This window comes from Hibiscus syriacus, unplaced genomic scaffold, assembly GCF_006381635.1.
Source record: "Hibiscus syriacus cultivar Baekdansim isolate YM2019G1 unplaced genomic scaffold, ASM638163v2 tig00112347_pilon, whole genome shotgun sequence".
In the NCBI taxonomy this organism is placed as follows: Eukaryota; Viridiplantae; Streptophyta; class Magnoliopsida; order Malvales; family Malvaceae; genus Hibiscus; species Hibiscus syriacus.
The window spans coordinates 498,196-510,678 of record NW_024063308.1 but is presented as its reverse complement, the minus strand read 5'-3'; the positions used below and the strand labels follow the sequence as shown (position 1 = coordinate 510,678).

General features: G+C 36.4%; 1 protein-coding gene across 1 annotated transcript; it reads left to right on the top strand.

Moving 5' to 3' along the window:
* The first annotated feature begins 8,122 nt into the window (after positions 1-8,122).
* On the top strand, positions 8,123-12,265 carry LOC120178349 (membrane protein PM19L-like). Its single transcript, XM_039184214.1, has 5 exons — positions 8,123-8,186; positions 11,053-11,181; positions 11,294-11,430; positions 11,505-11,591; positions 12,143-12,265. Exons 1-5 carry the CDS (start codon positions 8,123-8,125, stop codon positions 12,263-12,265), a joined length of 540 nt encoding a protein of 179 aa, XP_039040145.1.
* Positions 12,266-12,483: the final 218 nt, after the last annotated feature.

The following is a 12,483-nucleotide window of genomic DNA, read 5'->3' as shown; positions in this document are numbered from 1 at the left end:
TACTTTTAATTATATTAAAGAAGAAGGACCCGAACCAGCAACTTCTTGAAAAAAACCTAGCACCGAGCCAACTTCATCTCTTAAGATCCCACCTAGTCCACTTGTCTTCCAATCACCACTAACAGTTGCATCCACATTCAACTTTAGAAATCATCCCTTGGGGGAAGGAGACCAAGGAATCTGATTTATTATCCGGTTCTTTGAAGCCGAACAAAAAATCTCCAAAAGATGGATCACTGATGAGGGAATCTTTTGAGATGGATACATTGTTAAATTTAGCTAAAAACCAAGAAGCTAGCCTAAGCCATGCTATGAAAAATAATTGAACCTGGTCTAATATCCCCCATCGAAGACAATGACATTCCTATATTTCCAAATTGTCTATAGAACTACACCTCGAATAAAGGTCCAAATAGTTGAATGAGACACAAAATCTTCCCAATCTAAGAGAACGTTTTGTGCATTTTCATGAAAGACAGTAAAGATTCTCCACAAATTCATAAACTTGTTCCACACAATTGAGCAAGTGAAGAATAAGTGCGAGGATGACTCCAACTCTAGTTTTCATAAAGGAAACAAAGGATCCACAATCCCCAGAACACCTCTCTTTAATAATTTAGGCTTTACGGCCAATTTTTTATGAACGACTTGCCACATAAAAGTATCCACCATTAGAGGTATCAACCCCCTCCATAGATGACCCTTCCAAAAATGATCAACTTATGAACCAAAGGAACACGACTTCAAACATGAACTGACAGAGTAAATACCCTCCCTATTTCCTCTCCAAATTAAACCATCTCTCGAAGCTTCCGATAGACTAGTTTTATTGATTGTTGTCAAAAAATCGACCCACTGATCCAGTTCCCAATCGCTCAAGTTCATTCTCATCTCTAAGTGCCAAAACCAACCTGAAGTTTGAATTTCACCAAACTCCCTTAACAGGCCATTCTAGTTTGTAGAGAATGTAAAAAGTCTAGGGAAAACAACTTTGAATGCAGAATCTAACGCCCAATTGTCATGCCAAAACTGAATGTTCTCACCATTACCCACTTTGACTCTAAGCATGTTGCAATATTTAGAACCAAAGGAATCATATTTGAAATGATTGTTCATCACCGATTTCCACAACCAGGAAGATTGAACAGGTATCTTATTATTGAACAATAGTAAACTCTTGTCTATATTGTATTTTCTACAAATCAACTTCCTCTACACAGAATCCTTTTCATTGGTAAACTTCCAATACATTTTCTTAGAAGAGCTCTATTCATTAGGTTGAGATCCATCACTCCCAGACAACCATTGTTTTTATATTTACACACTATCAACCAATTTACCCAATGTATCTTATTCTTCTATGTTCATCCGCCCCATAAGAACCTTGCCATAATGGAAATGAACTTCCTATTCACACTAGAAGGAATCTTAAAAATAGACAAGAAATAAGTTGGGAGATAACACAACACCGTTTTTAACAAGAACAGTCTCCCAGCCAAATAAAGGGTTGTTATCTTCCAACCCGCAAGCTTTTTGTAAAATTTTTGAACGACATGTTCCCATAAAGTTGTTGAATTTCTGTTTGCTCTAAGTGGTAGCCTAAGGTATTCGAACGGGAAACTTCTGACTGTACATCCAATAGCAATCATCCACTCTTTTACCTCCTCTTCACTTGTATTGATGCCAAATAATCTACTTTTAGTGAAGTTAATTGAAGACTAGACATAACTTCAAAGGCATGTAAAACTCTCTTTACATTTTGGATTTGCATCTTCGAGGCATTGCAGAAAATTATTAGATCATCTGCAAACTGCATATGTGATAATTTAAAGGAACATTCACTCATACCGATATCAAAACTGCAAAACAGACCCGATGAAATCGCCTTAAGTAACAATAAGTTAAGAAGTTCCCCAATCAAAATAAATAACAATAGGGAGAGGGAACAACCTTGTCTAAGACCCTTTGCCATTGGAAATTCCTCAGAAGGAACCCCATTTACCAAAACTGATACTGAGGCAGAAGTAACACATTTGCTCATCCGACTACGCTATTTAACCCCGAAACCCATCTTCTCTATCACTTTAAAAAGAATTGGCCAAATCATTGTATCATATGCCTTCCTGAAATCAACCTTGAACACACAACCTTTCAGTCATTTTTTCCTCCAATAGTCAATTCCTTCATTAGCGATAAAAGATCAATCCACGATTTGTCGACCAGGAATGAAAGCAAATTGTAAAGAATTGATGATATCATAGATACAACTTCTCAGTCTCCTCAAAAGACATTTTGAAAGAATCTTATACATTCCTCCTACCAAGTTGATAGGTTTGTAGTCATCTAAGCCACCTATATTAGAACCCTTCGGGATGAGAGTAATGAAAGTATGATTGATACCATACTCCCATTCTTTTCCCAAGAAAAATTTATGGAAAAATTTTAGAATATCTTCTTTCAGGAAGGTCCAAAACTTTTTTAAAAACCTCATATTCAACCCATCAGGCCAGGGGGCTTTATTGCTATCACTCGAATTAATAATGTCACATATTTCTTCCTTCGAAAACTCATTTTATGAAAAGATTGCTTTGCTCCATGGAAATTTTGGCAAAATTGAACTTCACATCTTACACTTCCAAGGTTGATCTGGAATTATAAATCTCGAAAAAAAAATGCCTCGGACACTTGCCTTGATGAGAGATGAATCTTTAATGGTCTCACCCTTTACATTTAGAGCATTCATGGAATTCAGCCTCTTCCTAATGGATGCACATGTATGAAAAAATCTTGAGTTACGATCTCCATCTTTCACCCATTTCACTCTCAATTTTTGTAACCAAATTTTCTCCTCGATTTTATACAGTCTCCATAATTCCTTCCTGAAAGAAACAAATGCTATGACATTTCCACTCAAATCAGGATTCTATTGTAAATCCTTTTCTAGGTTGTGTATTCTTCCTTCTACATCAGAGATCAAAGCATGTAGAAACTGATTCCTAGTTCCATACCAGTTTTTATGGTAGCTTTCGTACTTTTCAGGATACTCAATATTCCAGCTCTTTTTTGGCTTTTTTTATGATCATTAATAGACGACAACACCAGCTCCTCAAAACCTTTATCCTCCATTAAGTAGATGAAAAGCTTGAAAGGTCTTTTACCCTAGTTGACTCCTCCATTTTCAAGAATAATAGCATTGTGATTTAATACTAACTTAGGTAGGAGAGACAGAGTAATTTCAGGGAAAGCTGTCACGAAATTAACATCCACCAAGAACCTATCCAGTCTAACAAAAGTTGGAGACTCCCTATTATTTCACCATGTTGAAATTCCCCGAGTTAAGGGAAGATCTATTAGGCCAGCTTGATGAATAAAATACCTAAAAATCTCCATTGAATTCCAGTTTTGGGCATTTTCTTTCTTATATTCTTCTGTTAAATACACATTGAAGTCCCCTCCAACACATAAGGGTGTCCTTTGACTGTCCAGATAAGAACATAGCTCCTCAAAAAAGATTGCTTTCTCATCCTCCATGGATGACCCATGTACATTGATAAGGTCACAACTAAGTTGATTCACTCTGTTGACAAAATGCTCTTTAACTGCAAAAATGCTTTCATCCTAACAACTCAAAAGACCTCCTGACGAGCCTTCAGCTGGCGATTCTACGAACCCCTGAAGATTATTCAACATGTTCCTTCTTAAGAATGATTTTGGAAAAATTTTCACTTTGGTTTCTTGTAGAAAAAGAAAATACATATTCTTCTTGGAAACCAATTTTTGTATTGTGCATTGTTTATCCTTTCTTTCCAAGCCCCTTACATTCCAGGTAATGATAGATAACTTTGGCATAATAGCAAAATAAGTGTAGAACCTATTATCAAACAACATGGCATCCACCTTACCTAGCCACTCCCGTTCCTTTCTCTAGGCTAATTATTTTTTCCAGAAAGGACTTCTTCCCATCCTTGAAGGAGACACCCAACAACTTACTTATTTCCCAAGTAGCCAAAGCTTCCTCCAAAAACACTGAGAAAAATGAGGAAGAAATAATAGAAATGATGACCTCATCTAGCCCATCCCTTATCAGAGTTCTTATGTTCCTCCTATTAACTTTCCCATTATCATTGTCAGAGCTACAGCTTACCGAAGGATATCCTTCATAGGAATTTATTTGTGTTCGATTCTCTGTCTGGCTTTGCGGATTACTGTCATCGTTTCCATCTCTAACAATTCCAACCTCTGGGTCTACTGTAGAAAAGTGTTGACCCAAACATAAAACCAATGCCTTCTCCCCTTGTTCAACATGATCCCCCTCATTTACAGAGTCTATACCCTGCTCCATACGAAGCCAAATCCTCCTCTACCTAGATTTGCTATATACTCTGTTAAAAAATCGTTCCTCCTCCTCCCGTTCGGGGAGCTCTTAATAGATAAGCTGCTTGATGAAAGGTACGACAACCTCCCCCTTAAGAAAGCTCTTGATCGATTCTCTAAATTTCTTCAGTTGTCCCTCTATTCAAGAATTCCACTATAAGAACCCCTTTTTCAGCAACTAATCCTCCCTCACATGATGTTTTCCCACAGTTGACTTTGCCCACATTATTCCTCTAACTGTCAAACCAGTAACTGGCTATATCAACTACTGGCCCAAAAGGTATAATTTTTAAAACAAGGGAACCGGGCTCACTGTTTTCCTCTGATTGGGCCTGAGAGTTAGTATCTGAATGTGCCAAATTCCTGATGCCCAGCCTCAGATACTCCCTAGCAGCACTTCTCCCAAAAATGAGGAGATCTAACACCCTATTATTGATGTGGTCCCCATCTCTACTTCTCATTGATGATTATTGTCCCCCACCATTTCCTTCCAAACCCTCCCTATTCAATCTACATGTCCACCCTTTGCAGTGCATCCTCGATTGACTGTTCAAGTCCTTCTTCCTCTACTGTCATTCGGCTATCAACGTCCTCCTCCGACGAAGCTTCCTCGTTCAAACGATCATCAGAATCTCTCTCTGAAGTCTTACTTAGAAAGACGCTCGAAATATTAGACACCAATCCCAGCTTGATACTCACCTTAAAGGACCTGCCATACGACCCTACATTGATCACCTTCGGAACGTCAAAGGGACTCGCCACCTTAACCAGTAATTTCATCGTCGATAAATCCTCCCTATTTCTTATCGATTTCTGCATGCAAACCACCATCCCCCACCTCCCAACCAGCCTTTCCAGAAATGATTCTTGTCAGTATAAAAGAGGGACATTGTATAACTCAACCAGACGTAAAGCAATTGGAACTCCGACTTCATTCGGTAAGGGTGCCAACCAATCAAACCAGAACATTAACTTATCTTTCTTATTCATCCATGCCTCCGAAAGTTTTTCGGTCGGCTTGAAAGTAATGATGCAAGAGTTCCAAACATAACCCCAACTAGCAATCATAACTTCATAACCCTCATTAGCCAGAGCCTTCTGCACTAAATCCATCTCAAATGAGTGTTTGACAATCCCCGTTGGTGAACGTTTCATCCAGCTTGAACTCTCATAAGGGATATGCATCTCCTAGACGTTCATCGTCCCTATCACTGTTTCCTTATTGCCATTCATGTTCACCCTATATTCCAAATCACCCCGCTGCCTTCTGTCCATCATCAATGCTTCTTTATAAGATCTATCATCCCTTATGCTCATCGGAATCTCAGTTTTCTCTTTGAACTTTCTTCTTTCTTCTATATTAGGCCTTGAAGCATCAGCCATTATTCTTTCTGTCCCCACTACCCTTGATCGAGCGTTCTGATATTTTACGGCTCCCACTGATACTTTCCTCCCATCTATCAACGATCCATTGACATTCTCGATAGCCTTCCTAAGACCTGCCTCATTGGCAAACTGTACAAAAGCAAAAGTGGAGGTTTTGTATTTTGGTTTATTCATTACGCTTGGGATGAAGACTCTCACTACAGGACCCTAAAAGAGGAAAAGTTCCCTTAACGCTCGTCTTGAAACTCTCTTGCTCAGATTATCAACGAAAGTTGTCCAAACCTCACCGGTGAAGGACTGACTTTTCGAATTCTCTCTCTCTCCACCTCTGCCTGTCTCACTCATCTTATAATCCTTAACAGTTGAATTTATGAATATCATTGTACTTATTATGCATGTAAATTTTCGAATCAATTTGATATTTTTTGTCATATCGATCCAAAGTAATGTCTTTATTAATATGTATTTCACAGTTGAAAAGTTTTTAAATAAAATAAATACTTATATATTTTTAATTTACACAAAACTTGGCATGCATGATCTACGTGAATAGAACATGAAATTCAATAGTAGGTAAAACGTGATGGCAAAAAATAGAAAAACGATAATAGTTTGGTGACCAATAAGGTAGTTTACCTTTCAAATTTCATTGTGCGTGATTAAACATGGTTTTCTATCATCTACGTTCATTTGCATTTTGGGCAATGCCGTCTAACAATGACGCACTACTTTTGCAGGGTGACAAGGATATTATCAAATTCGAGGGAGATCACAACTCTCCTCGTCCTCAGTTTTACTTTGATTCCATAAATATCTTTTTTCACAATGTCCTGCAACCTCCTGAGGATGAGGAAGGGGCAACTTTTTATGATTTTGGCAAGGTAAGCTGTGCTCTAAAAATATCTATGGTGGTAGTCGTTTTATTACAAGTCCCTGATGCCGTCATACCCACAATTCTTGCTTAATTCATAACTGATTTACATTCAGGCTAGTTGGGCCGTCCCTGAAGTTGGCTTTTTTTTCCTCCAGATTCTTCAGCTGCATCTAAAGGTACTACCAGTACCTTGTATTTATTCCCCCAAATGCCAAGTTTTGCTGCTCCTGTTAATGGTATTATCTTACACTGTCTCACTGGTTTCCAGAAACAAGCAGACCATCGGATGCCATTAAACATGTTCGTTCGAAAAGACCTATGAGTCGAACAGAGGTTCGTTCTAATTGCTTTTTTTCCCCTCAAGAATGACTTGTAAATATTTTTCTTCAAACATTCATCTTAAATTGACTGCATTTAAAGGGGGTAATGTAACTAATGAAAATCTGGAAGCACTTGTGGATGAACCACTAATTATTCTGCTTTATATTTTGAAACAACCATATAAACATAGGGAAATATAAACGAAACGAAAAGATAAGCAATATCATGAATTCGAAATCATTGTAAACAGTTCTGTCCTTCCATTGTTGTTTTGGTTTGTCGTATAAATTTAAAAGGAAATGCAAGGTTGTTATGATTGTTGGGTTTTTTTAATTAATTGTGTATAATATTTGCAGCATTGATTATACTCAGGTTCCTTCTGATATACCATCTGAAGAAAATAACCCAGGATGTCAGGTCTTTTCTTCCGCTTTTGACTTTGTGGAATGCATAGCCAAAAAAAAAAAAAATATTTCCGAATTTTACAAATGGATGCCGTACGAATGACAACTTGTAATTGACAGTGGCACTAGGATTTTTTAAAAATTGACAAACGATGCCGAAGATAAAGGCGTTCCATGTTACTGATACTAAATAGTATTGTTCGTCGCCGTCTGATATGATAAGTTTTGAATTATCCAATGCTTCTCCACTTGGCCCTCATGTAATGGACGATCAGTTTGTGGAATATGAACTGGATGACTTCACAGGCTTTCCATGTAATGTGGAGGAAGAAGAGAGGGTGAGTTGAAACATTCATCTTTCGCTTCTTGCAGAACAATTCATGGCTATTTAATCGACCCTAATCCTTTGCGAACTTTTCCTTGATGGTTTCAGATGTTTATGTAAGCCATAATTGAGTCCTTAAGAGACTTGGATATGCCACAACCTCAGACAGAAGAGCAGCCCAAGATTTGTGCTGATTCTTCGGAGTCTTCTGGAAAGTTGAAATAAACGGAAGGGATACTTGTTCGACTGCAGAAAAGGGCGGTTCTGTGCCCCTGGAGTCCACTGCCACCCAAGTGGAACATCATCTATCCACCTTAGTCGTCAACGGCTCCGATTTCATCTTTGGGACATGCATTCGATACACCTCCATCGACCTAGGAATCAGGGAGCACAAGTAGTGATACCTCAGCTAGTACCCAAAATTCATCTGAACCGGACATGTCAGGTAGCACAAAAGCTACTGTAACAGTCGTACGGAACCCCTCTAATAACGTCATGGATGGTTTGAAGCATCTCTGGGATGTCAACTTCTTTCGAAACAGTCGATGAAAGTTAAGATGACCTTGTATGAATAGCCTGATGATTGTATTATTCTTGTAACTAAGTATATTATTCGTATTTTTGTAAGGAAAAAAGGAAATCTTTATGTGCTAAGAAATTTGGTTTAGTTGTCATTGGCTTTCATTGTCTATTGTTGAAAAAGATGTCAGTTTTTTTGCGCAATTAGGGAGTTTTATGGCAATACGTGTTACCAGAAATTCTTCGATTTGCTCTGTATTATACGGTGGATAATATACAGATAAAATAAGTAGTTAGAATTTTTTTTTACTACCCTCCCGTTCCAATGTTTCGTATTGATTAATTCGAATCGACTCGATTCGCAACCTGGCTTTGGTGGGTGAGTCTCCCGACATAGATTTTTTGCATACACAAGGAATCGAACTTGAGATCTTTCTTAAGAGATATCAAGTTGATTATTTAGTCTCTATATCCCATGTTCAACAAGCAAAAATTAATTGAATTTTAGCTTTAATTTCTTTCAATGAGTTAATTACATCCTTATCTTTCCTCGTTTATTTTCACTTAAAAAAATCCTTTTTTATTGCTAATCTGGCCTAATCTTCATCCGACCAAAATTCATTCTTCACCCAACGAGTTCAATCAAATCTACAAATTGATCCATCTATGGCTCGTGTCAATATTCAAATATTGACTCAAAATTTTGGGTCGGTACAACTCTCCTCACATCATTTTACTAGATTTAGATATAAAAGGTTAAGCTAATATATCATACTATTAGATTCTCATGAAGGTCTTTCATCTCTTGAACCCATGGTATTCTTAAGCCTCTGCAAGCCATAAATCTTTTGGTTTCATCCTTAATACCAAATTCAACTTGGCACTATAGTATGAACCAAGTGACCTTAATGGTAAACGAATTATTGTTATTCTTTAAAGTCTTAGGTTTAAACACCATGAATGCTAGGGGTTTGAATGTTTCATATCAAATGGTTAAGAGTTATTTTTAAACAAATGTTGCTTTGTACTTACCCAAATTAATAATAATAATAATAAATAAATAATTCGACACTATAAAGGTAATAACATGAAACCAATTAAAAGAATGCTCACAAGGCAAGGAAGCAAGAAAACATAACACAAGTCACCCCTTTTAAACATGTCTTACTAGCCATAGCTGACATTAGGCACTAAGCTTTGATATCAAATACAGAGTGAAGTATTTACTTGATGGCCCAAAGTTTCAAACAATCATGGCTTTTCAAACAACTTGGAAATACAATGAGATTTATGAACTTGATACCAAATTCTAGGGTTCAAATTTGGTCATTTCTAATTGTGAGGTTTTAGCCGATATAGGCAGTTTTATAAAGTTAAAAGTTCACACTTACAAAATTATAAAATAATCTCCCAAGATTTTATCCAAATCATATTTGATTTAATATACACTAAGGTATCATCTGTCAACTGACCATAGTTGAGAGGAACAATAAATAATTAGGACATAGACCAACTCATTTTATAGGTGAGAGGGGCAATGAACTCCAAACTTTGATAGTCCAATTACCTTTTAATTTATTTGTAGTTTTAAAGCCATTACTATTAAGCCCTTGTCCCCCAGAATTTGTTGGTATAATTGTTTTTAGGACATTTCAGTTTTAAAATTAATGAAATTAAGCCTAACTCTAAATTTTCTAGTTTAATCATTTTTAAGACCTTTAAATTTAAAATTAGTGAAATTGAACCCTTAATTTCTTAATTTTATAGTTTAATTACTTTTTAAGATATTATTTGTTTTAAATTAAACAACTTATCTCCCTCATACTTTAATCCTCACTCGTCTTTGTTTGTGAACTTTGTGAATACTCCTAATAAAATCCCTTAATCTCAAAGGCAAAAGTAGGAATCCTCAACCAACAGTAATTCTACCAACAGTATTTGAGCGTTCATTATTAAATGATTGAGAGTTTTTAGAACAAATACTACCACTTCTAATCACCCTTGCTTAATAAAAAAAGTCATCAACTCAAATAACACATACTCATCTTTTTTTCCCAACGGCTAGATCAGGGACAGATGTATTTGGTATATGAGAGGGGCTGTAGCCCCAACCTCGCAAAAAAAAAATGTTTAATTCATATATATATGTATATATATATTGAATATTTATGAGATAATTATAAATTACTTCCTAATTTGAAAAAATATTATACTTTACACCTCTCAAGCGGAGATCTAACTTCATCCTTGAGCTAGATCAACCATCATGAAATCAAATAATAATAATAATTATCATCATCATCATCATGCTAAAATTTCAACTTCATCACATATTTCACCTAATATGTCAAATTAAAATAGATGGACTAAATGTTAGAAACATTATATGAAACCAAACCTAATCAAAACCTATGTAGAAGTATTATCATTTAAGGAGAACATCGTTCCCTCTTAATAATGAGACTCATCGGTGTAAAAAAGAAAGACATGAGAGATGTTGCAAATAGACAACAACAACCTGACTCAATACTCTTTCTTTATTTGTAGGGCAGGAAAAGTTTATTCCAATATGGTTGCATAATCCAAAGTTTTGCCCTTTGGCTTTAATTAACAAAAATTTTAATCGTATACATATTCTTTTTCCCTTTTTTGAAGCAGCCCTCGAATAAGGTTTAGGAATATAACCCATTTCTTTGAATTGAAGAAGCTTTGTTTCCATATAATTTATAAGGAAAAAAAGTGTAATGCATTATTATTTTCATGCTTAAAAAAAAGGTTGTTGGTTATATATATTTAGTCATCTTTGTCTCATTTGCTTTACAACAATTGTGTTCTGCGTTGATCAAAAGTTTTGAGCCATGGCTTCCAAGTCAGCTGCAACAATGCTTTTTTGTTCCTCAATCTGGGGCTTTATATCATTGTAACAATAGTGGCTGCATGGGCAGTGAATCATGCAATCGAAAGAACTCATGAAATAGGTAATTCAAAATTGATTCATTGCTTTTCAACATCATGAAATTTGATTTGTTAAACAAATGTTACATGCGTAACGGGAATGAATGAACAAATGAATGCGATGCACTTTTGCAGCATCTGTTTTATCAATCCCGTCTCGTATATTTCCCATATTCTTTCCGATGGGAAACATGGCCACCGGTTTCTTCGTCGTTTTCTCTCTCGTCGCCGGCATTGTGGGTGTCTCTACCTCAGTTACCGGTCTCACCAATGTCCTTCAATGGGATTCTCCAAATTTAAATGCAGCAGCTCCTTCAACGGGATTCTCCTAATTTAAATGCAGCAGCTCCTTCAATGGGATTCTCCTAATTTAAATGCAGCAGCTGCTTCATCCCTCCTCACTTGGGCACTCACGTTGCTAGCCAGCCATGGGGTAAGTGTTCAGTTCAACAAAATCTAATCCTTTTTTTTCCTTTCATTTTACTTAAACATGGGTTCAACAATTTAAATTGTGGTTGTGGACATATTTTGTCTTGGTATATTTATCGCGGTTCCAGATATAACGAATGTTATTACGGATATCGCAGTGAATTTTTTTAAAGGAGTTGATTTTTTTAAAGGAGGAAATTTTTTAAAATAGAATAACAGAATAATTGTGGGAATAGCGGCCCGCTATTGTCGCAATTGGCAGTTACCTACTAAATTGCGGCCACGATCTATTATTATTGGTGTGATTCCACTTCACACTGCTGTTTTCAGTAATAATGATTTCGGACACCGTTACTAGCACTATATAATGGTCGCTATTCCACTATCTTACTGCAATTTTCACATTGGCTGGACAGATGCCAATTTGGTAAGCCAAAATTGTACTTTTAATGCAAACCGGAGATATTTTCTTTGTATGGTCTATTTTCATCCTCTTAAAATTTTATAAATTCATTCCCTAACATAAAATCCCGTATCCATCCCTGAATGCGGCAGACTTTGGACGTGCTGACGATAATTGTGAGCGGTAGGCAGCTGTTTTGCACGGGTGCTATCCATGCTGGGGCTGAAGATGCTGCTCTAAACAGAATGCCATCTACTTCTGCTGGAACTGTTTGAATCAACTGTATAACCAAAACTGCTGACAAATTATGATAACTCCACTGAATTTCCAACTTGAGTGTTTCAAATACAAAGTTAATTAAAATCTTCTGAAATTTCGTTTTTCTTTATATAGTTCTCTTTTATAAACACTATAAACATGTGTTCCTACAACATATGACTAGATTACTTGTTTCTTTCACCTCCTATTATCATTAGAGAGAATAGTAATGAGA

Coding starts and splice junctions, on each gene's coding strand:
- LOC120178349 (XM_039184214.1), top strand. CDS start 8,123: ATGTCAGGTAGCACAAAAGCTACTGTAACAGTCGTACGGAACCCCTCT. Junction 8,187..11,052: donor CTCTAATAACGTCATGGATG/GTTTGAAGCATC, acceptor GTTGATCAAAAG/TTTTGAGCCATGGCTTCCAA. Junction 11,592..12,142: donor CGTTGCTAGCCAGCCATGGG/GTAAGTGTTCAG, acceptor TGAATGCGGCAG/ACTTTGGACGTGCTGACGAT.